Source organism: Ranitomeya imitator, chromosome 2 (assembly GCF_032444005.1).
Source record: "Ranitomeya imitator isolate aRanImi1 chromosome 2, aRanImi1.pri, whole genome shotgun sequence".
NCBI lineage: Eukaryota > Metazoa > Chordata > Amphibia > Anura > Dendrobatidae > Ranitomeya > Ranitomeya imitator.
The window spans coordinates 329,713,961-329,739,756 of NC_091283.1; the positions used below are offsets into that span (position 1 = coordinate 329,713,961).

The 25,796-nt window shown below is 44.9% G+C and overlaps 1 protein-coding gene across 1 annotated transcript in view; it reads left to right on the forward strand.

The window, feature by feature from the left end:
- Nucleotides 1–12,662, forward strand: part of LOC138663563 (oocyte zinc finger protein XlCOF22-like) — a 36,015-nt gene extending 23,353 nt beyond the window's left edge. The window contains exon 7 of the mRNA XM_069749809.1: nucleotides 9,457–12,662. Coding sequence (XP_069605910.1) covers nucleotides 9,457–10,610 — 1,154 coding nt within the window. The 3' untranslated portion in view covers nucleotides 10,611–12,662. The remainder of the gene's footprint in view (nucleotides 1–9,456) is intronic.
- Nucleotides 12,663–25,796: the final 13,134 nt, after the last annotated feature.

Consider the following 25,796-nt stretch of genomic DNA (forward strand, 5'->3'; position numbering starts at 1 on the left):
AGTGTGTGTGATAGGATTAGGGATTGCGGTCAGCAGAGTTCCCACGTCCCTGAGCTTGTTCTGTATTATTGTAACTATCAGGTCTTTCCGTGTGCTCTTAACCACCAGGTCCATTATTGTCCTAACCACCAGGTCATAACAGTCCAGCTTGTCAGAATGGATTAATTCAGTTAAGCTGGAAGCTCTGGGAAGCAGATTTACCCTCCACACCTTTAGTCAGGTGTGGAGACTTTTGTAAACTCTGTGTGGATTTTTGTAGTTTTTAATACTGACCGCACAGTATTCTATCCTGTCCTTTCTATCTAGCTAGACTGGCCTCCTGTGCTACATCCTGGTTTCATTCTGTGTATGTCTTTTCCCTCTCCACTCACAGAATTTACTTGTGGGGGGCTATCCTTTGGGGATTTTCTCTGAGGCAAGATAGTTTTCCTGTTTCTATCTTTAGGGGTAGTTAATTCTCAGGCTGTGAAGAGGTGCCTAGGGAGTGACAGGAGCATCCCACGGCTACTTCTAGTGTTGTGTTGAGCTTAGGGACTGCGGTCAGTACAGGTACCACCTCATTCAGAGCTCGTCCCATGTTGCTCTTAAACCACCAGTTCATAACCGAACAAGTGGCCAAAAATGAATTAAATGCATCTCAAAAGAAGGAAAAAAAAATTCTGAGCCATTTTTTTTTCTGTGCTCTGTTTTGTCTTTTTTTCCTCTTGATCTCTGGGTGGTTCAGGATTTATGCTCTGGCATGGATGTTCAGGGTTTATTTTCTCGTGTGGATCAACTTGCTGCAAGAGTACAGAGTATCCAAGATTATATTGTCCAGACTCCGGCTTTGGAGCCTAAAATTCCTACTCCTGATTTGTTTTTTGGGGACAGATCCAAGTTTTTGAACTTTAAAAATAACTGCAAATTGTTTTTTGCTTTGAAACCCCGTTCTTCTGGTGATCCCATTCAGCAAGTTAAAATCATCATATCCTTGCTGCGTGGTGACCCTCAGGACTGGGCATTCTCCCTTGAATCAGGGGATCCGGCATTGCTGAATGTAGACGCATTTTTTCAAGCGCTCGGATTACTGTATGACGAACCTAATTCTGTGGATCATGCAGAAAAAACCCTGTTGGCCCTGTGTCAAGGTCAGGAAGCGGCAGAATTATACTGCCAGAAATTTAGGAAATGGTCTGTGCTCACTAAATGGAATGAGGATGCTCTGGCTGCTATTTTCAGAAAAGGTCTTTCTGAAGCCCTTAAAGATGTTATGGTGGGCTTCCCTACGCCTGCTGGTTTGAGCGAATCTATGTCTCTAGCCATTCAGATTGATCGGCGTCTGCGCGAGCGCAAAGCTGTGCACCATATGGCAGTGTCCTCTGAGCATAGTCCTGAACCTATGCAATGTGAAAGGATTTTGACTAGAACAGAACGGCAGGAATTCAGACGTCAGAATAGGCTGTGTTTTTACTGTGGTGATTCTGCTCATGTTATTTCTGATTGCCCTAAGCGTACTAAGAGGGTCGCTAGGTCTGTTAACATCAGTACTGTACAGCCTAAATTTCTTTTATCTGTAACCCTAATTTGCTCATTGTCCTTTTCTGTCATGGCATTTGTGGATTCAGGCGCTGCCCTGAACTTAATGGACTTAGAATTCGCCAGGCGCTGTGGTTTTTCCTTGTAGCCTTTGCAGAGCCCTATTCCTTTGAGGGGTATTGATGCTACACCATTGGCCAAGGATAAACCACAGTACTGGACGCAGATGACCATGTACATGGCTCCAGCACATCAGGAAGATTGCCGTTTTCTGGTGTTGCATAACCTGCATGATGTTGTTGTACTGGGTTTTCCATGGTTACAGGAACATAATCCGGTGCTGGATTGGAAAACTATGTCTGTGACTAGTTGGGGTTGTCAAGGGGTATATAGTGACGTTCCTTTGATGTCAATTTCCTCTTCCCCCTCTTCTGAGGTCGCTGAGTTTTTGTCGGATTTCCAGGATGTATTTGATGAGCCCAAGTCCAGTTCCCTTCCTCCACATAGGGACTGTGATTGTGCTATTAACTTGATTCCAGGTTGTAAGTTCCCTAAGGGCCGACTTTTCAATCTGTCTGTGCCAGAGCATGCCGCCATGCGGAGTTATGTTAAGGAATCTTTGGAGAAGGGGCATATTCGGCCATCTTCGTCACCATTGGGAGCGGGTTTCTTTTTTGTTGCTAAGAAGGATGGCTCCTTGAGACCCTGTATAGATTATCGTCTTCTTAATAAGATCACGGTCAAATTCCAATACCCCTTGCCTTTGCTTTCTGATTTGTTTGCTCAGATTAAGGGGGCTAGTTGGTTTACTAAGATTGACCTTCGAGAGGCATATAATCTTGTTCATATTAAACAGGGTGACGAATGGAAAACTGCATTTAATACGCCCAAAGGCCATTTTGAATACCTCGTGATGCCATTCGGGCTCTCTAATACTCCATCTGTGTTCCAATCTTTCATGCATGATATTTTCCGCAATTATCTTGATAAATTCATGGTTGTATATTTGGATGATATTTTGATTTTTTTCCGATGATTGGGAGTCTCATGTGAAGCAGGTCAGGATGGTATTCCAGATCCTTCGTGATAATGCTTTATTTGTGAAGGGGTCTAAGTGCCTATTTGGAGTTCAGAAGGTCTCTTTTTTTGGGTTTTATTTTTTCTCCCTCGTCTATGGAGATGGATCCTGTTAAGGTCCAAGCTATTCATGACTGGATTCAACCCACATCTGTGAAGAGCCTTCAAAAATTTTTGGGCTTTGCTAATTTCTATCGCCGTTTCATTGCCAACTTTTCCAGTGTGGTTAAGCCCCTTACTGATTTGACTAAGAAAGGCGCTGATGTGACGAATTGGTCCTCTGCGGCTGTTGACGCCTTTCGGGAGCTTAAACGCCGATTTACTTCTGCCCCTGTGTTGCGTCAGCCGGATGTTTCTCTTCCTTTTCAGGTTGAGGTTGACGCTTCTGAGATTGGGACAGGGGCCATTTTGTCTCAGAGGGATTCTGATGGTTCTTTGATGAAACCGTGTGCTTTTTTTTCCAGAAAGTTTTCGCCTGCGGAACGCAATTATGATGTCGGCAATCGGGAGTTGTTGGCTATGAAGTGGGCGTTTGATGAGTGGCGACATTGGCTTGAGGGAGCTAAGCACCGCGTTGTGGTCTTGACTGATCATAAGAATCTGATTTACCTTGAGTCGGCCAAGCGGCTGAGTCCTAGACAGGCTCGATGGTCCCTGTTTTTCTCCCGTTTTGATTTTGTGGTCTCGTATCTTCCAAGATCTAAGAATGTTAAGGCAGATGCCCTCTCTAGGAGTTTTTTGCCTGATTCTCTTGGAGTCCTTGAGTCGGTTGGCATTCTTGAGGAAAGGGTGATTCTTTCTCCCATCTCCCCTGATTTGCGGCGGGTGCTTTGGGAATTTCAGGCTGATAAGCCTGACCGCTGTCCAGTGGGGAAGCTGTTTGTTCCTGATAGATGGACAAGTAAGGTAATTTGTGAGGTTCATTGTTCTGTGTTGGCTGGTCATCCTGGGATTTTTGGTACCAGAGATTTGGTTGCTAGGTCCTTTTGGTGGCCTTCCTTGTCGCGTGATGTGCGTGCTTTTGTGCAGTCCTGTGGGACTTGCGCCCGGGCCAAGCCTTGCTGTTCCCGCGCTAGTGGGTTGCTTTTGCCTTTGCCGGTCCCTGAGAGGCCCTGGACGCATATTTCCATGGATTTTATTTCGGATCTTCCTGTTTCCCAGAAGATGTCTGTTATCTGGGTTGTTTGTGACCGGTTCTCTAAAATGATCCACCTGGTACCTTTGCCTAAGTTGCCTTCCTCCTCAGATTTGGTTCCATTGTTTTTTCAGCATGTGGTTCGTTTGCATGGCATTCCGAAGAATATTGTGTCTGACAGAGGTTCTCAGTTTGTCTCTAGGTTTTGGTGGGCCTTTTGTTCTAGGATGGGCATTGATTTGTCTTTTTCTTTGGCGTTTCATCCTCAGACTAATGGCCAAACTGAGCGAACTAATCAGACCTTGGAAACCTATTTGAGATGCTTTGTGTCTGCTGATCAGGATGATTGGGTGGCTTTCTTGCCGTTGGCCGAGTTTGCCCTTAATAATCGGGCTAGTTCGGCTACTTTGGTTTCACCTTTCTTTTGTAATTTTGGTTTTCATCCTCGTTTTTCTTTGGGGCAGGTTGAGCCTTCTGATTGTCCTGGTGTGGATTCTGTGGTGGACAGGCTGCAGCAGATTTGGACTCATGTGGTGGACAATTTGACGTTGTCTCAGGAAAAGGCTCAACGTTTCGCTAACCGCCGTCGGTGTGTTGGTCCCCGGCTTCGTGTGGGGGATTTGGTTTGGTTGTCTTCTCGTCATGTTCCTATGAAGGTTTCTTCCCTTAAGTTTAAGCCTCGGTTTATTGGTCCTTATAAGATTTCTGAAATTATCAATCCGGTGTCTTTTCGTTTGGCTCTTCCAGCCTCTTTTGCCATTCATAATGTTTTCCATAGATCTTTGTTGCGGAGATATGTGGTGCCCGTTGTTCCCTCGGTTGATCCTCCTGCCCCGGTGTTGGTTGAGGGAGAGTTGGAATATGAGGTTGAGAAGATTTTGGATTCTCGTTTTTCGAGGCGGAGGCTTCAGTATCTTGTCAAGTGGAAGGGTTATGGCCAGGAGGATAATTCTTGGGTTGTTGCCTCCGATGTCCATGCCGCCGATTTGGTTCGTGCTTTTCACTTGGCTCGTCCTGATCGGCCTGGGGGCTCTGGTGAGGGTTCGGTGACCCCTCCTCAAGGGGGGGGGGGTACTGTTGTGAATTCCGCTCTTGGGCTCCCTCCGGTGGTTGTAAGTGGCACTTTTGTGAGTTCTGCTCTTGGGCTCCCTCCAGTGGTTTTAAGTGGAATGACTGCTCCTTGGATTTAGCAGTCTGCAGCTGCTTCCACTGATTGTCTTTCTGCTCGGCTATTTATGCCTGGCTCTTCCCTTCAGCCAGTGCCACTTGTCAATGATTCCTGGTTGGATTCACATCTCTCTTGGATTTCCCTGATATCCTGACCAGTTCTGCAAAGATAAGTCCTTGCTTTGCTCTTTTCTGTCCACATGTTGTGGACTTATTCGTTCTGTGCATTCTATGTTTTGTCCAGCTTGTCAGTATGGATTAATTCAGTTAAGCTGGAAGCTCTGGGAAGCAGATTTACCCTCCACACCTTTAGTCAGGTGTGGAGACTTTTGTAAACTCTGTGTGGATTTTTGTAGTTTTTAATACTGACTGCACAGTATTCTATCCTGTCCTTTCTATCTAGCTAGACTGGCCTCCTGTGCTACATCCTGGTTTCATTCTGTGTATGTCTTTTCCCTCTCCACTCACAGTCATTGTTTGTGGGGGCTATCTATCCTTTGGGGATTTTCTCTGAGGCAAGATAGTTTTCCTGTTTCTATCTTTAGGGGTAGTTAATTCTCAGACTGTGACAAGGTGCCTAGGGAGTGACAGGAGCATCCCACGGCTACTTCTAGTGTTGTGTTGAGCTTAGGGACTGCGGTCAGTACAGGTACCACCTCCTTCAGAGCTCGTCCCATGTTGCTCCTAAACCACCAGTTCATAACAGATATCTATACCTATACACACAATGTGATGTATAGTAAATATTAGTAAGTAACTCCACTGAGAAACAAATCAATCTGGACACAATTCCAAACGGTAATGTCCACAAGAAAACGGTTATTATATCACGTAGTCATATAATATAGTCAGCAAATACAGCCCAAAAAATACATTACGAACCTATAAAAAGGTAATCATAATCGGCACAATGGCCTCTGTTTACATAGGCAAAAAATGCTGATGAAGGTATGCGACCCGAAACAACCCCTAGAGTGGACCAGTGTGGAAGCCAAATATCATACAATGCAATGAAAGGGTATGTGTACCCTGTGCTTATGGTGTCCCCTCATCCCGACGCGCGTTTCGCCTCCTGCTTATTTCTGTTTTACACCTGTAAAAACAGATGTATCTTGAGAAAGGCAGATATGCGCCGAAATGTTGATGATTTAAACACATCTGTATTCATATGGGTCTATTATCTGAAATTGTGGATTTTCTTTTTAAAGCACAACAAAACGTTAGATACATTTCTACAATTTTGATCTATTGACTTTTTACTCCAGAGCACCCATTCAACAGTGAGCACCCCGTTTCTTGACTGTAAATGCCAAATACATTGACTCTAAATGTGGTTTGAGCACACTATAAAACTCAGAAGCGAGGGGGAAATTTGACTTTGGGAGAGCGTATTTTGCTGGATTGGTTTATGGAAACCATGTTGCTTTTCAAGAGCCTTTGAGCCACTAACAATGTAGAAACCTCTGTTTAAACGAGAAAATACAATCCCTAATCAAAAAGGAATGGAAAAGTTCAGACACAGTCCTCCTGACCCCAAAGAGAAAATACCCCTTTGATGACCCTGTTTGTTTTTTTTTGTGGAGAAAAGGCTGCAAAAAATTTGCCTTGCCTTTTGAGGACATGGGGACGCTGAAAGACCCCCTGGACAAAAAGGCTGAAATATTCTTGAAAGGCACTTAATTGATTAAAACCAGTCATAGCACCGCGAGAGCCCTAATGGTGTGGTTAGACCACTTAGTCACAACTAAAAGATAAATCCCCGAGAGAATCAGTTTTGGACTCGTTCTCAATAATGAAAGGAGCAGCTGCGTTCCTAGCAGACGCCTCTATAGACTCGGTTAGGTTAGCGGCAAGATTCGCTTCCATTTCAAACACGGCGAGAAGGGCTCTATGACTCAAATGCTGGCACGACCAACAAATGCCAAACTCCATTACCTGCGAAGGAGAATTCTTATTTGGGCCAACCCTAGACGACATTCTTGATAAAGCAGGGGATAAGAAAAAAGCTTTCCCTGGGTTTTCCAACCAGTTCTATAGACGGCCCTTTCGGAGTAGGAGATTCATACGTAGAAAGCCCCCTAATGGTCAAAAGGAGGGATGGGAAGATAAAAGATTTTGAGGGAAAGGGTTCATGTTCAACAAACCCGAAAACAAAAAACCACCCCAATGAAGGTGGGCCCCAGGTGCGAGGGAGATTGGCCTACTTTCTTCCAGCCTGGGAAAAAATATTGGGGAGCGCATGGATCTTAAATATAATAACAGGTCTAAAGCTGAAGTTCCATACTATCGCATCCCGTCACTTTGTCATAACTCCTCAAAGGAAGGTTAGAAGCCGAGCAACTAGGCCTCCAAAAAGAAATACAGAATCTATTAGCAAAAATGTCCTGCAAGAATTTCCAGACTGGGAGAAAGGCATGGGATTTTACTCCCCTCTATTTCTTCGGATAAAACTGGATGGAACTTACAGGACAATAATAAATTTGAAAAAACTAAACAAATATCTAGTGACTCAACAATTTAAAATGGAGACAATAAAGACAAGTTTGAGCGCTTTATCCGTCTTGTTTCATGACTCATCGATTTAAAAGATGCATATTACCATGTGCCAATGCACTTAGATCATCAGAAATTCCTCAGGGTGGCAATAATGATGCAAGAGGAGTTAAAACATTACCAGTTCAGAGCCCTCCCCTTTGGCCAAGCCATAGCCCCGAGGGTGTTTACGAAACTAATGGCGGAGGTCATGGCTCACATAAGAGAACAAAATATTCTGATAGTTCCATATCTGGATGACCTCCTGGTGGTTGGCGAATCCTCTCACCATTGCAGTCAACAGCTGGACAAAGTGATGACATCCCTGACAAACCTAGAATGGCTGTTAAACCTAGCAAAGTCCAGGATCATTCCAACTCAAATGCAGCAGTACCTAGGAATAATGATACTCAGACTCAAACAGGCAAGAATGCCATCTCCAGACGTCAAAATTTTGAACATGGTGCAGCTGGTAGCACATCTGAGGGAATCCCCGGTCATCACCTTGCGCAAAGCAATGTCCATACTAGAATCAATGACAGCCTGTATTTCAGCGGTCTGATGGGCCCAAAGCCATACCAGGGACCTTCAGTGGGAGATACTAAAGGCAGTCTCGTTTTAAAGGGAGATTTAGAAAAGCACTTAAAAATCTCATCAAAAACAATACGTTCCCTAGCTTGGTTGGTAAATCCAGACAACCTAGTCAGGGGTGTCCCGTGGGTGTGGCCAGTATCTATAACACTAACCACAGATGCGAGCCCCTGGGCTGGGGGGTGCATCTGGACAGACAAATTGCTCAAGGTCCTTGGTCAGAAGAGCAGAAAATTGGTTCTTCAAACAGGATATTTCACCGCCAGGAGTTCTTTCATATCAGCCACTTTCTGGACTCTCTTTAATCCCATCATGTAAGGGTGTTCTCAGACAACAGGGTGGTGGTGGCATATTTGAATCACCAGGGGGGCACCAGGTCTCCAGCATTGATGGATGTAACAAAATCCATCCTGCTGTTAGCAGAGACCAATCTAGCTTCATTATCTGCTCTTCACATCAAAGCCACGGAAAGTCAGGCCGCAGATATTTTTAAATCGAACACAGCTGAGGCAGGGGGAGTGGGAATTAAACCAGGATGTATTCAACTACATAGTAGAGCTTTGGAGTTTCACACACATTGGTTGTTAAGAAGTGCCTGGTCCAATATCTGTCAGCCGCGAGGGACTGTAGGGAGGGATAGGTCTCATTTTGTTTGCTTTCAGGGTCAAAATAAAGGACATAAAGCATCAAAGGCCACACTGGCGAGAAGGATAAGAGACGCTATCATCCTTTCGTATTTCTCGTGCAATGAAGCAATTCCAGAGGGGGTCAGAGCTCATTCGACCAGATCAGTGGTGACCTCATGGGCAGAGAGAGCCAGAGCCTCAATTGAGCAGATAAGTAGAGCAGCTACTTGGTCTTCTCCCTCTACTTTCTTTAGTCATTACTGACTAGATCTGACCTCTTCTTCAGACCTCACCTTTTGCAGAAGGGTTCTGGAGGCAGTGGTCCTCCCCTCTAATGTACATTCTATGAAATTCTCTCTGTGGTACCGTCATTGGGGGAAAGAGAAAATCGTAGTTACTCACCGATAACGGTATTTCTTTGATCCCATGACGGCACCCGTACATTCCCTTCCTTTACGTGTGGGTGTGCACACTAGGATTACTTATTAATGTTTAGTCATGCGGTGCCTCTAATAAGTCTGAATTAAAATATTTGTTTGGTTTAACTTCAGCTGAAGTTCTGTTTAATGCTCTGTAAACCAACTGATGTGGGAAAAAGGTACCGCCTTTTTTACCTGTAGGCTTCCTCTCACTGAGGGCGGATCCCTCTCTCTCTGTGGTATCGTCATGGGATCAGAGAAATACAGTTATCGGTAAGTAACTACATTTTTTTTTTATAACTTGCCATTTTTATTGACAGTTTAAATAGAAATATTCAAAAATATTAAGTTTGAGGACATTTAATTGAAAAATAATTGGTTTTATTTTTGGCAGATGACTGTACCAGGAGATCAGAGGGACAGCTGACATCTTCTTCAATTTTTAAATCAGATAATCTTGAGATCCCACAGGATGCAATTGAAGTGAATGCAATTACTCCAGATATACCATCATCCCTTCACAATATCTGTCTGTCATCTCATCCTTTGAAACAGGTCCTGTCTTCTGATTCATTACCGACGACTAAGGAAAATCAAATTAGTAAAATAAGCATTAAAAAACGAACTGCTCCTAAATCAAAGAAGCCATTTTCACCTTCAGAATATGGAAATGGCTTTCCCCTTGAAAAGACTTTTTCCTGTTCCGAATGTGGGAAATGTTTTAACCAGAAATCAGATTTGTGTAAGCACCAGAGAATTCACACAGGGCAGAAGCCTTTTTCCTGTTCCGAATGTAGGAAATGTTTTAACCAGAAATCAGATTTGCGTAAGCACCAGAGAATTTACACAGGGGAGATGCCTTTTTCCTGTTCCGAATGTGGGAAATGTTTTAACCAGAAATCAGGTTTGTCTAAGCACCAGAGAATTCACACATTGCAGAAGCCTTTTTCCTGTTCAGAATGTGGGAAATGTTTTAACCAGAAAGCTCATCTTGATTACCACCAGAGAAACCACACAGGGGAGAAGCCTTTTTCCTGTGCAGAATGTGGGAAATGTTTTAACCAGAAATCCGATTTTGTTATACACCACAGAACTCACACAGGGGAGAAGCCTTTTTCCTGTTCAGAATGTGGGAAATGTTTTAACCATAAATCAGATTTGCGTAAACACCAGAGAACCCACACAGGGGAAAAGCCTTTTTCCTGTTCAGAATGTGGGAAGTGTTTTAACCAGAAAGCTCATCTTGATTACCACCAGAGAACTCACACAGGGGAGAAGCCTTTTTCCTGTTCAGAATGTGGGAAATGTTTTAACCAGAAATCAAATTTTGTTACACACAACAGAACTCACACAGGGGAGAAGCCTTTTTCCTGTTCAGAATGTGGGAAATGTTTTAACCAGAAATCAAATTTTGTTAAACACAACAGAAGTCACACAGGGGAGAAGCCTTTTTCCTGTTCAGAATGTGGGAAATGTTTTAACGATAAATCAGATTTGCTTAAATGCCAGAGAATTCACTCTGGGGAGAAGCTTTTTTCATGTTCTTAATGTTGGAAATCTTTTAAACTGAAAGATATTTTCTTAAATGGGTTGTTATCATGTTTGGCCTTGTTAAAATATCAAAAAAATCATTCACCCTCCATGTCAGTGCTGTTCCAGCGGTATCAGCAATCATGTTCCTGGGGCTCTATTAGGTTGCTACATAGCACGTGCCCTGTGCCCAATCAGCCCCAGCTTCACTGTCCCTGCCCTGAAACGTATTGAAAATCAACTGGAAGCCAGGGCTGCGACTTCTCTTTGACTTCCTTTTATTGTTTGATTTTTGTCTGAAGATGAGAACAGTGAAGCCAGCGCTAATTGGACACAGGGCTCCTATTATTTTATTTGCCTTTGTAGCAGCTGCCTGACACTGGCCACTGAATATGAGTTTGTCATCCACCCATACACCCAGGTCTTTCTCATTGACAGTTTTGCCCAGATTTTTAGAATTAAGCACATAGTTATACATCTTATTACTTCTACCCAAGTGCATGACCTTCCATTTATCCCCATTAAAGCTCATTTGCCATTTATCAGCCCAAGCTTCTAGTTTACATAAATCATCCTGTAATATAAAATTGTCCTCCCCTGTATTGATTACCCTGCAGAGTTTAGTGTCATCTGCAAATATTGAAATTCTACTCTGAATGCCCCCTACAAGGTCATTAATAAATATGTCAAAAAGAAGAGGGCCCAATACTGACCCCTGTGGTACCCCACTGCTAACCGCGACCCAGTCCGAGTGTGCTCCATTAATAACCACCTTTTGTTTCCTATCCCTGAGCCAGCTCTCAACCCACTTACACATATTTTCCCCTATCCCCATTATTCTCATTTTATGTATCAACCTATTGTGTGGCACCGTATCAAAAGCTTTTGAAAAGTCCATATACACTACATCTACTGGGTTCCCTTGGTCCAGTCCGGAACTTACCTCTTCAAAGAAGCTGATCAAATTAGTCTGACATGAACAGTCCCTAGTAAATCCGTGCTGATACTGGGTCATGAGGTTATTCCTCTTCAGATACTCCAGCATAGCATCCCTTAGAATGCCCTCCAGGATTTTACCCACAGTAGAGGTTAAGCTTACTGGCCTATAATTACCAAGTTCAGTTTTTGTCCCCTTTTTGAATATTGGCACCACATTTTCTATACGCCAGTCCTGTGGTACAGACCCTGTTATTATGGACTTTTTAAAGATTAAAAATAATGGTCTATCAATGACTGTACATAGTTCCTGCAGTACTCGGGGGTGTATCCTATCCGGGCCCAGAGATTTGTCAATTTTAGTGATTTTTTAGACGTCGCCGTACTTCCTGCTGGGTTAAGCAGGTGACACTTAATGAGGAATTTTTGTTATCACCGATCATATTGTCTGCCATGGGATTTTCTTTTGTAAATACTGATGAAAAAAGTCATTTAGCATATTGGCTTTTTCCTCATCCTCATCCACCATTTCACCCAGACTATTTTAAAGGGGGCTAACACTGTCATTTTTTAGTTTCTTACTATTTATGTAGTTAAAGAATATTTTGGGATTATTTGTACTCTCTCTGGCAATGAGTCTCTCTGTCTCAATCTTTGCTGCCTTGATTTGCTTTTTACAGAATTTATTTAATTTTTTGTATTTATTTAATGCCTCCTCACTACTTACTTCCTTTAATTCTCTAAATGCTTTCTTTTTGTCACTTATTGCGCCCCTTACAGCTCTATTTAGCCATATTGGTTTCCTCCTATTTCTAGTATGTTTATTCCCATACGTTATATACTGTGCACTGGTCCTATCCAGGATGCTAATAAACGTCTTCCATTTTCTTTGTGTATTTTTTTGTCTCAGGATATCGTCCCAGTTAATTGCACCAAGATCCTCTCTCATCCGTTGGAAATTTGCCCTCCTGAAGTTTAGTGTCCTTGTAACCCCCCTACTACCCATCTTATTAAAGGATACATGAAAACTTATTATTTTGTGATCACTATTCCCCAAGTGGCCCCCAACCCTTATATTTGCTATGCGGTCTGGCCTGTTGGTTAATATTAGGTCTAGCACTGCCCCCCTTCTTGTTGGGTCCTGAACCAATTGTGAAAGGTAATTGTCTCTCATAGTTGTCAAAAACAGATTACTTTTGCTGGAACTGCAGGTTTCTGTTCCCCAATCTATTTCAGGGTAGTTGAAGTCCCCCATAATAATCACTTCTCCATGAGTCGCAGCTTCATCTATTTGCTTTACGAGGATATTCTCCATTGCTTCCATTATTTTTGGAGACTTATAACAAACCCCTATCAGCAATTTATTATTTTTCCACCTCCCCTTATCTCCACCCACAGGGACTCTACATTTTCATTAGATTCACCTATATTATCACGCCGGATGGGTTTTAAGGATGATTTTACATACAGACACACCCCTCCTCTCGCTTATCTGTATGGTCATTTCTGAAAAGGCTACAGCCCTGCAAGTTAACAGCCCAGTCGTGGCTCTAATCCAGCCACGTCTCTGATATCCCCACCATGTCATAATTATGTTCCAACAACATTAATTCTATTTCGTCCATTTTGTTGGCGAGGCTTCTATCATTAGTGCACATGCACTTGATGTTCCTCTCTGTACCCCTATTCTTTCTTAAATTATTAACTGTTCTAACCGCACCCCCCATGCCACCGCCACCCCCAACTTCCTTATTTGTACCCAGGTCTCTATCTGTACTATCTTTGCCTCCTATAAAATGAATATCCTCCCCCCAATCCCTAGTTTAAACAGTCCTCCAACCTTCTAGCCATTTTCTCCCCCAGCACAGCTGCACCTTCCCCATTGAGATGCAGCCCGTCCCTAGCGTAGAGCCTGTAGCCAACTGAAAGTCGGCCCAGTTCTGCAGGAACCCAAACCCCTCCTTCCTACACCAACTCTTGAGCCACTTATTAACCTCCCTAATCTCCCGTTGCCTCTCTGGCGTGGCACGTGGTACAGGCAGTATTTCGGAAAATACCTCGTTGGAGGTCCTTGCTTTCAGCTTGCAGCCTAATTCCCTGAAATCATCTTTAAAGACCTTCCACCTACCTCTAACTTTGTAATTTGTGCCAATATGCACCATGACCGCTGGGTCCTCACCAGCCCCTCCCAGTAATCTGTCCACCCGATCAGCGATGTGTCGGACTCGAGCGCCAGGTATGCAGCACACCGTTCGACGATCCCTGTCTCTGACAGATTGCCGTATCTGTTCCCCTAATAATTGAGACCCCCACTACCAGCACCTGTCTGGCCTGCCCTGATCTCTTATTTCCCTCCTTACTGGAGCAGTCACTCCTCCGGCTTTCAGAGGACATGCCTGGCTGCAGCAGTGCTACCCCTGTACTGGCACCCGTCTCATCTGCCAACTTAGCAAACTTATTGGGGTGTGCCAGATCAGGACTAGCCTCCCTGGCACTCTTCCCTCTACCCGGCCTTCTGTCACCCAGCTTGCTACTTCACTGTCCTGCAGCTCCGTCCTACCATCCCTCAGCTATCCCATTGAGGGTCTGCTCAGTGAGCAGAAGACTCCTCTCCATATTGTCTATGGATCTCAGTGTTGCCAGCTGCACATTTAGATCCAGAATCTGGGCTTCCAAATGCACAATGTGCTCACATCTCGCACAGCAGTATGCACCCTCGACCGGCTGATCAAGGACTGCATACATGTGGCAAGATGTGCACTGGATGACATTAACAATAGTGGAGCACATTTCCTAATGGGGATTGCACCACACAAACGTTAAATAAAAATAAATACAAAGTATTAATAAAATACAGACCGCGATTCCTCCCTTGGAAACTCTCTGAATCCAAAGTCACTGAATCACAAGTCACACTTACCGCCGTTCACACTTACGCTCAGGTCACACTCAGCTCGTTCACACTCGCTAAGTGAAGATTTAAAGATTTTTTTTCTCTTTCCCCTCAGCAGCAATCCACCTTGCTGTTCAACGCACTTCATCTGGTCTCTGTGCTTCATAGTGCATCGTGGTGCCTCTGTACTCCATTGTTCCTCTGTGCTTCATAGTACCTCTGGCATTGGGGCTTTTTGCCTCTGGCTTAGACCTTCTGCCTTGTGCCTCGTTACTTCGGCAGTGTGGCCACACCTTGTATCGTCGGCCTACCACTTCACATTTTGTCTTTGGCCTCAACTCTGGTTATAGAGTCCTCGTGTTTCTGGACCCAGATCCAGCTTCGGTTGCTTCATGCTTTGCAACTGGGTTTGGACGAGGGAACATCTATGCTTGGATTGGCCTCGTAATTTAGCATTTCTTCTGTTTGGAACATAAATCTCAATTGAGCTACTGCCCTTGACTGCTAAGGGCAAGTCTCTCTCATAGTTAGCTTTGAAGGGAGACATATGTATTTTGAGTTCATCCTATAAAAGGACATACTACTGTTCTGGGAGCAGGAAACCCCACGAGATAGAAGGAAAGAATCCTTCCCGACTCCACATACGGCAATCTGACTAGTTTCCTTGATCAACATCCGGTTGACAGATTCTTGTCCCATAAGTCTGTTGTATTATGTTGACCAGGGACGGCATCATGGCCTTCTTTTGTACCTTGTCGCGATTCAGCAGCACTGCGTCATGTGGCAGAGGATCTCATACTTGCTGCTCTTAACAGCAGTCAGGGCTCCTAAGATAAAGAATCTGTATCCAGGACTCTTACAGTTGGGAATCCATAGTCCCACTGCCTCACAGTAGATAATCACCCTCTGTGATAGGAAGAAACCTACTTTTCTCTAGCTATAGAATAGGGTTCCTGGCTCCATGGCAGGCTGGGCATATAAATATCACAGAGAAGATTGCCTTTTAAGCCTTTATTTTTTACCCCGGTTGAGCCCAGATTGGATAGTCTGTCCTGGCTGTGTTAAAAAAAAAAAAAAAAAATTTGACACATACTATATAAACATATATAATGTCTGGACTAATGACTCGTTTAGAGGCTCTCTATGTGTAACATCAGTAAAACAGGAATGCTTATCCACATTTCCCTTTTAGCGATTCTAATGAGAAGCCTGACACTGGTAATGGCAGGGGAAGTTACCTGCCAGACTTCGTATTTCCTTAGTTTCCATAATATCCAGCCCTTACTTGAGTCCTAGACATCTAAGGATTTGGAATAGACGTGATCTCCTGGATGAGTAATGTAAATGCATCCCAATGCCCCCCCCTATTATCCATGTACTAACTGTTATTGGTTTGATCTTCCAGCAGTCCAGGGTCTCTGTCCTGCAGGTTTCCTTGTAATATGGTAAGCTGGTCTGTAACCAAGGTTTAATCTGAGCCCAGGAGAACTGATGAAGGAAGAGTCCTGTGTTATTAAGCACATGCAGCCGATATTGGTCTGTACAGTCCTCATTGTGTTGTGGCGGTGGCTATCACCATACTTTTGCTAGACAATAATGTTTTTTTAGGCCTATTCTGTTGCAGCAGTGTTTATAAGTACCGTATTTTGCGTCTTATAGTCCGAATGCAGGCTTACTGGGGGGTGTGGTGTAGCAGCGTCCCTCAGAGAACCGACAGGGGCAGAAGTGTGGCGATGCTGAACCTCGGTGTCAGCGGTGAGCAGTGCGTACTGCATTATTGGTCTCCCTGGGGCCATCTTCCTGAAGTCGTGTGCCGCCGGAGGCGGCGCGTGTGCGGATTGAGATCTTGGCTGACCTCTCGTGCTCTATTTTCCTGAAGCTGTGGGCTTCAGGAAAATGGCCCTCGGAGGCTGCACATGTGCATATTGAGATCTCGACGGCCCTTGGCTTCAGGAAAATGGCTGCTGGAGGCCTCACGAGTGCAGATTGATTTCGGCAGCCATTTTCCTGATCCCGAGGTCCGCCGAGATCTCAATCTCAACACGCGCGGCCTCAGAAAAATGGCAGCCAAGAAACCAATGATGCACTCGGCTCAGCTCACCATAGACACCGGACCGCAGCATCGCCACATTTCTGCCGCTGGCATCCTGAGGATGGGACTCTGCTCCATTATGCAATGCTCTGCCACACCGCCGACACCGAACACACAGCATCGCACCGCTGGGATACGCCGAGACTGCAGCATTGCCCCAATTCTTCCGCCGCCAACTTCATGAAGGGGATGGGAGAACTACAATACCCAGATAGATTAGCGAAATTAGGATTATTTAGTCTAGAAAAAAGACGACTGAGGGGCGATCTAATAACCATGTATAAGTATATAAGGGGACAATACAAATATCTCGCTGAGGATCTGTTTATACCAAGGAAGGTGACGGGCACAAGGGGGCATTCTTTGCGTCTGGAGGAGAGAAGGTTTTTCCACCAACATAGAAGAGGATTCTTTACTGTTAGGGCAGTGAGAATCTGGAATTGCTTGCCTGAGGAGGTGGTGATGGCGAACTCAGTCGAGGGGTTCAAGAGAGGCCTGGATGTCTTCCTGGAGCAGAACAATATTGTATCATACAATTAGGTTCTGTAGAAGGACGTAGATCTGGGGATTTATTATGATGGAATATAGGCTGAACTGGATGGACAAATGTCTTTTTTCGGCCTTACTAACTATGTTACTATGAGGAAGGGACCAAGCCTCCTGTGACTCCGCTCTACCACCACCAGCCCTCAGGTAAGATACCTTATATTCAGACAATAAGACGGACCCCCCCCCCCCCCCATCTTATAAAAATCTTTTTTTTTTGCCATTTTCCACCCCAAAGCTGTGCGTCTTATAGTCGAAATAATACTGTATCTATCACAATAACTGCAATAACTCACTGCAGATCATTATTGATGTTGGGGTACAACGGATGTCTTACACTCTCCATTCTGCTGCATAACTTGTTTACCACATTCACACTGAATTTTGCCATTATAGATATACAGCTCTGGCAAAAATTAAGAGACCAATGCAAAATTTTCAGTTTCTCTGATTTTTCTCTTTTATAGGTATTGTAGGGATTTCACTCACTCAGGTGCGACGGCTGAGACTCAGGAGGCACGTTCCTTGAAAAGTTCACAGGGTTTATTGCATCATAAACCACATGGCAAAATAACAGAAAGGAAATAGCCTTTGGCTCAGGAAAGAAAAAAACAAGTGTCCAGTCCTTCCGGCTCAGTCCTGGAGCCTTGACACACTCAGGAGGGTTCCACCTCCTCACATATCTGCTGTGTAAAGCATTAGCCAGTCTTATATAGAGCTAACCACACCCAGTAACCCATCACATGATTAGCCATGTGGTCTGACATCACCACAGGTCCTGAAACACATATATATACAAGGTTATGTTCAAGAAAGAAATACTCCGGGCTACATTACAGCAACAAGGCACTTATGTGGCACATACCTCCCGTCGACCACACACCCGTTAGCCATGCTACAGTATATTTAAGGCTGTTTCACATTTGCATTTAAAAACGCAGCGTTAAAAACGCAAACGCAGGTGGTGAAAAAAACGCATGTAAACGTGTGCAAACGCTGCGTTTTTAAGACGCATGCGTTTTCGTATGCGGTAAAAAAAGCGGCGTTTTGACGCGTTTACATGCGTTTTTCCTGCGTTTGCGTTTTTGAAACGCATGATGAGAAGTGTGTGACAGCTGCCAATCATCAAAATCAACTAGAAAACTCACTAGAAATAGCTAGGGTTAGGGTTTGGATCCCTAGGGTTAGGATTAGGGTTAGGATCCCTAGGGTTAGGGTTAGGATCCCTTTATCACCTTGATGGTGGGGGGTTAGGGTTAGGGTTTGGATCCCTAGGGTTAGGATTAGGGTTAGGGTTTGGATCCCTAGGATTAGGGTTAAGGTTTGGATCCCTTTATCACCTTGATGGTGGGGGGATAGGGTTTGGATCCCTAGGGTTAGGGTTTGGATCTCTAGGGTTAGGGTTATAATTAGGGTTAGGATTAGGGTTAAGGTTTGGATCCCTTTATCACCTTGATGGTGGGGGGTTAGGGATAGTGTTTGGATCCCTTTATCACCTTGAAGGTGGGGGGTGGCTTATCAGTGTGTAGACTTGTTTTTTTCTATGGAAACGCATGCGTTTAAAAACGCAACCAAACGCATGTGCTAAAAACGCATGCGTTTACATAGACAGCAATGCGTTTTTTTGCCGCAAAAAAAACGCATGCTTTTTTTGCGGCAAAAAAACGCCTCTAGAAATTACTACATGTTGCATTTCTATATATCTGCATTTCTGGAAGAAGAAGCGAACGCGAAACGCGCGTCGGGGCAGAGGGACGCCGGGGCTCCTACTCAGGACGCACAGTTAAGGTATACACTTATTGTATTTATATTGCCCATCTTGTTTATGCCATATCTAAGCCTTGCTTAGCATTTTTGCGAGCAGGCAGGCTAAGAGTGTCTTTCATTAGGATATATGCTATTATAGCAGTACCTGGTAAATTTGTAATATTACCTTTTGGCCATATATCTAGGCAATGTTTATTAGTGGGTCACCTTTAATTGATTTATTCTCTATATACTAGTGCTTATCCTGATGTATGTGAGGTAGCCTATGGCTGTTTTGTCCCTTGTTTTGGTGGATTCTATTCCCCTGTTTACATGTTGGTCATAAATTTTATATTGAAATATATTTTTTATCTTTGTATTTAATAAAATTGTTTTTTTATATTGGAGTACCATAGTGGTGATCATCTTTATTTATCAGGTCACACTAAATGTGAGATATTTATGTACAATGGGTACTCTGACCCCCATATAGGAGGGGTGTGTACTATATTGATGAGAGCAAAACGTCTGTGAATATATGTTGCATTTCTGCATCAAAACGCAAGCAGAGAAACGACGCATACCTCGTCAAACGCGGCAAAACGCATACAAAAAAAGCATGCGTCTTTAATGTTAACTATAGGGAAAAAAAGCATGCGTTTATTGCACTAAAACACAGCACCAAAAAACGCAAATGTGAAACCAGCCTTACTCTTTGCACCGACAGCACCCACATGAGAGACATCCACCCATAGGAACAAGAAACCTACAGAAACAAAAGTTGGTTTTCTGTTCCTATGGGAACCGAAGGACCTGCGAAAAGAATACCTGGGCCAATGCATGCCGCCTGTGCAGTGTCAATTGAGAACGGCAGGGGCTGCGGTTCTAGAAGCAGCATCAGGGGAGCCCTGTCCATCATTCTCCCCCCTCATTTGGCTCATATCCGGGAGGACCAGCTGCCGTGTTCCATGGGTGGCAGAAGCAGTTGCTGATAGTGCAAGGCCAGGGTCCGAGTGAGGCTGCCCTAGCTCGTGCGGCAGCGAAAGTTTGGGCACCGGCCGCCCAACTCTGCGGTAAGGCCATTAATGCACCGCTGTGCCAGGGAAGAGAAAATCTGGGCCACGCATGCGCGGTGGACCACTGAGTACTCTGTGCCCCAGAAGTGACTTGGATGGCTTCTGGGGGCCGGTGGAGGCAGTTCTGTCAGTGCAAGGCGGGGAATTAACCACACATGTGCAAAACAAAAAGCCCTGGGTAACTATAGCAGTAATTATAGATCCGCCGGTGTGCTAAACATGTCATCCCCAGGTGAACATGAGGTGCACCCACCAGCGGACCTGCAGGCGCATAGTGTGGGCAAAGACAGTGGGCGCTCCAGAGAAGGAGGCTCCACAGACAATAGTTGGAGAGGTGGAACATTGAACCCACTCAGGACTCGGACTGTATCTCGACCTCCAGAACTGGTACCGTATAAGCTTCACTAGAGGAGTGTGCTGGGCTCTACCATACTATTAAGCTAACTTCCCTTCTTTCTGTACACCTCCCACTTTCAGACCAAGAAAACACTACAGGGGGAGGCGGCGGTAACATCAACGGACATTCGTATGATGATAAGAGAGGAGCCTCAGGCTTTAGTCCAGACCAAAATACCTAAGAGCCATACGAGTTAAAGAAAAAGGTGCTCCCCATCTCCAGTTCAGACTCTGATACTGACCAAGGAAAGGGTTCCGACTCCTCACAGATATCTTCACCATCGCTCTCATCTGAAGTATAGGGGCTTTAGTGCTTTTCTATAGACAGTATCGACAATTTAGTCAAGTCAGTCAAGAACACTATGGGGTGCACGGATGCATAAGAAGCCTTAACAACACAGGACATAATGTTTGCAGGGCTTGCTCAGAGGAAGAGAAGAGCCTTCCCTGTTATTCCGGCAGTAAAGGACCTAGTAAAGAGGGAATGGGACAAACAAAACCAGCGGGGCTTCCTTCCCTCGGCTTCTAAGAGGAAATTGTTATGGCTGGTAATTCAGTACCACAATGGACATAGAGGTCAGTGCACATACAGTGACCTGGCAATAACCCAAAAAATAAGAATGAGCTCTGAGACGTGGGAACTCTGTTGACCGCAATCCCTAATCCTCTCCAACACAACTAGAGGCAGCCGTGGATTGCGCCTAACGCTGCCTATGCAACTCGGCACGGCCTGAGAAACTAGCTAGCCTGAAGATGGAAAATAAGCCTACCTTGCCTCAGAGAAATACCCCAAAGGAAAAGGCAGCCCCCACATATAATGACTGTGAGTTAAGATGAAAAGACAAACGTAGAGATGAAATAGATTTAGCAAAGTGAGGCCCAACTTCCTGAACAGAGCGAGGATAGAAAAGGCAACTTTGCGGTCAACACAAAACCCTCCGTACCGAACTAACGGCACGGAGGTACACCCTCTGCGTCCCAGAGTTTCCAGCTAGCAGAAAAAACAAATTGACAAGCTGGAATAGAAAAAACAGCAAACAAATAGCAAAGAGGAACTTAGCTATGCAGATCAGCAGGCCACAGGAACACTCCAGGAGGAAACAGGTTCAACACTAGAACATTGACTGGAAGCAAGGATCCAAGCACCAGGTGGAGTTAAATAGGGTAGCACCTAACGACTTCACCATCTCACCTGAGGAAGGAAACTCAGAAGCCGCAGTACCACTTTTCTACACCAACGGAAGATCACAGAGAGAATCAGCCGAAGTACCACTTGTGACCACAAGAGGGAGCTCTGCCACAGAATTCACAACAGTACCCCCCCCTTGAGGAGGGGTCACCGAACCCTCACCAGAGCTCCCAGGACGACCAGGATGAGCCATATGAAAGGCACGAACAAGATCGGGAGCATGGACATCAGAGGCAAAGACCCAGGAATTATCTTCCTGAGCATAACCCTTCCACTTAACCAGATACTGGAGTTTCTGTCTAGAAACACGAGAATCCAAAATCTTCTCCACAATATACTCCAACTCCCCCTCCACCAAAACCGGGGCAGGAGGATCAACAGATGGAACCACGGGTGCCACGTATCTCCGCAACAATGACCTATGGAATACGTTATGTATGGAAAAAGAATCTGGAAGGGTCAGACGAAAAGACACAGGATTAAGGACCTCAGAAATCCTATACGGACCAATAAAACGAGGTTTAAACTTGGGAGAGGAGACCTTCATAGGAATATGACGAGAAGATAACCAAACCAAGTCCCCAACCCGAAGTCGGAGACCCACACAGCGTCTGCGATTAGCGAAACGTTGAGCCTTCTCCTGGGACAAGATCAAATTGTCCACTACATGAGTCCAAATCTGCTGCAACCTGTCCACCACAGTATCCACACCAGGACAGTCCGAAGACTCAACCTGCCCTGAAGAGAAACGAGGATGGAACCCAGAGTTGCAGAAAAACGGTGAAACCAAGGTAGCCGAGCTGGCCCGATTATTAAGGGCGAACTCAGCCAAAGGCAAAAAGGACACCCAGTCATCCTGATCAGCAGAAACAAAGCATCTCAGATATGTCTCCAAGGTCTGATTGGTTCGTTCGGTCTGGCCATTAGTCTGAGGATGGAAAGCCGAGGAAAAAGACAAGTCAATGCCCATCCTACCACAAAAGGCTCGCCAAAACCTCGGAACAAACTGGGAACCTCTGTCAGAAACGATATTCTCAGGAATGCCATGTAAACGAACCACATGCTGGAAAAACAATGGCACCAAATCAGAGGAGGAAGGCAATTTAGACAAGGGTACCAAATGGACCATCTTAGAGAAGCGATCACAGACCACCCAAATGACTGACATCTTTTGAGAGACGGGAAGATCTGAAATAAAATCCATAGAGATATGTGTCCAAGGCCTCTTCGGGACCGGCAAGGGTAAAAGCAACCCACTGGCACGAGAACAGCAGGGCTTAGCCCGAGCACAAATCCCACAGGAATGCACAAAAGTACGCACATCCCGCGACAGAGATGGCCACCAAAAGGATCTAGCCACTAACTCTCTGGTACCAAAGATTCCAGGATGACCAGCCAACACCGAACAATGAACCTCAGAGATGACTTTATTCGTCCACCTATCAGGGACAAACAGTCATTCCGCTGGACAACGATCAGGTTTATTAGCCTGAAATTTCTGCAGCACCCGCCGCAAATCAGGGGAGATGGCAGACACAATTACTCCCTCTTTGAGGATACCCGCCAGCTCAGATACACCCGGAGAGTCGGGCACAAAACTCCTAGACAGAGCATCCGCCTTCACATTTTTAGAGCCCGGAAGGTATGAAATAACAAAGTCAAAACGGGCAAAAAACAACGACCAACGAGCTTGTCTAGGATTCAACCGCTTGGCGGACTCGAGATAAGTCAAGTTCTTATGATCAGTCAAGACCACCACGCGATGCTTAGCTCCTTCAAGCCAATGACGCCACTCCTCAAATGCCCACTTCATGGCCAGCAACTCTCGATTACCCACATCATAATTTCGCTTGGCAGGCGAAAACTTCCTGGAAAAGAAGGCACATGGTTTCATCACCGAGCAATCAGAACTTCTCTGCGACAAAACAGCCCCAGGTGCGGGGTCTGGAAGAAAGAATAGCAACTTTGAAACTCATCAAAGAGAATGAAGACTTTCTAGACAGAACAGAAGCATCTCTGTTGTGAATTCTGTGGCTGAATTCACTCCTGTGGTCACAAGTGGTATTGCAGCCTCTGGGCTTCCTCCCTCAGGTGTTTTGGTGAGCTCGTTGGCTGCCTTGCTATTTAACTCCACCTGAGTCTGTCTTCCTTGCTCCTTGTCAATGTTCCAGTGTTGGATCTGAGCTACTGCATCTTTCCTGTGGCCTGCTGCTCTGCTAGATAAGTGTTACTTTGTTTTTGTTTCCGTTTTTTCTGTCCAGCTGTGCTATTCTCTTTTGCTGGAAGCTCTGAGACGCAAAGGGTGCACCGCCGTGCCGTTAGTTCGGCACGGTGGGTCTTTTTGCCTCCCTTTGCGTGGTTTTGCTTTAGGGTTTTTTGTAGACTGCATAGTTCTCTTTGCTATCCTCGCTCTGTCTAGAATATCGGGCCTCACTTTGCTGAATCTATTTCATTCCTACGTTTTGTCTTTTCATCTTGCCAACAGTCATTATATGTGGGGGGCTGCCTATTCCTTTGGGGTATTTCTCTGAGGCAAGTCAGGCTTGTATTTCTATCTTCAGGCTAGTCAGCTCCTCAGGCAGTGCCGAGTTGCATAGGTAGTGTTAGGCGCAATCCACTGCTGCTTTTAGTTGTGTGAGGATAGGTTCAGGTATTGCAGTCTGCAGAGATTCCACGTCTCAGAGCTTGTTCTATTGTTTTTGGGTTATTGCCATATCACTGTATGTGCGCTGATTACTGCACACTGTTGCCTGATAGCACAGCATAACAGTACAAGGAGCCATACCAATGATTCTCAATAGAGGGAAAAAAGAAGTCCTGACATCATTTTTTTTTTTCCTCAGCTCTGTCTTCAGTTTTTTTTTTTCCCCTAGACATTAGAGTGCTTCAGGACACAGGTGTGGACATGGATATTCAGGGTCTGTGCTCTTCAATGGATAATCTCGTTATAAATGTACAAAAGATTCAAGATACAATTGATCACAAATCTATGCTAGAACCAAGAATTCCTATTCCTGATTTGTTTTTTGGTGACAGAACTAAGTTCCTGAGCTTCAAAAATAATTGTAAGCTATTTCTGGCCTTGAAACCTCATTCTTCTGGTAATCCTATTCAACAGGTTTTGATTATTATTTCTTTTTTGCACGGCGACCCACAGGACTGGGCGTTTTCTCTTGCGCCAGGAGACCCTGCATTGAGTAATGTTGATGCGTTTTTCCAGGCGCTTGGATTGCTTTACGATGAGCCTAATTCAGTGGATCAGGCTGAGAAAAATTTGCTGGCTTTATGCCAGGGTCAGGATGATGTAGAAGTATATTGTCAGAAATTTAGGAAGTGGTCAGTACTCACTCTGTGGAATGAATCTGCACTGGCGGCTTGGTTCAGAAAGGGTCTCTCTGAAGCTCTTAAGGATGTCATGGTGGGATTTCCTATGCCTGCTGGTTTGAATGAGTCTATGTCCTTGGCCATTCAGATCGGTCGTCGCTTGCGCGAGCGTAAATCTGTGCACCATCTGGCGGTATTGTCTGAGAGTAAACCTGAGCCTATGCAGTGCGACAGGACTATGACTAAAGTTGAACGGCAAGAACACAGACGTCTGAACAGGCTGTGTTTCTACTGTGGTGATTCCACTCATGCTATTTCTAATTGTCCTAAGCACACTAGGCGGTTCGATAGCTCTGCCGTCATTGGTACTGTACAGTCCAAATTCCTTCTGTCCATTACCTTGATATGCTCTTTGTCATCGTATTCTGTCATGGCGTTTGTGGATTCAGGCGCTGCCCTGAATCTGATGGATTTGGATTATGCTAAACGTTGTGGATTTTTCTTGGAGCCTTTGCGGTGTCCTATTCCTTTGAGAGGAATTGATGCTACACCTTTGGCCAAGAATAAGCCTCAGTACTGGGCCCAGCTGACCATGTGCATGGCTCCTGCACATCAGGAAGTTATTCGCTTTCTGGTACTGCATAATCTGCATGATGTGGTCGTGTTGGGGTTGCCATGGCTACAAACCCATAATCCAGTATTAGATTGGAACTCTATGTCGGTAACCAGCTGGGGTTGTCAGGGAGTACATGGTGATGTTCCATTTTTGTCTATTTCGTCATCCATTCCTTCTGACATCCCAGAGTTCTTGTCTGACTTTCAGGATGTATTTGAAGAGCCCAAGTCTGATGCCCTACCTCCGCATAGGAATTGTGATTGTGCTATCAATTTGATTCCTGGTAGTAAATTCCCTAAGGGTCGTTTATTTAATTTGTCCGTGCCTGAACACACCGCTATGCGCAGTTATGTGAAAGAATCCCTGGAGAAGGGACATATTCGCCCATCG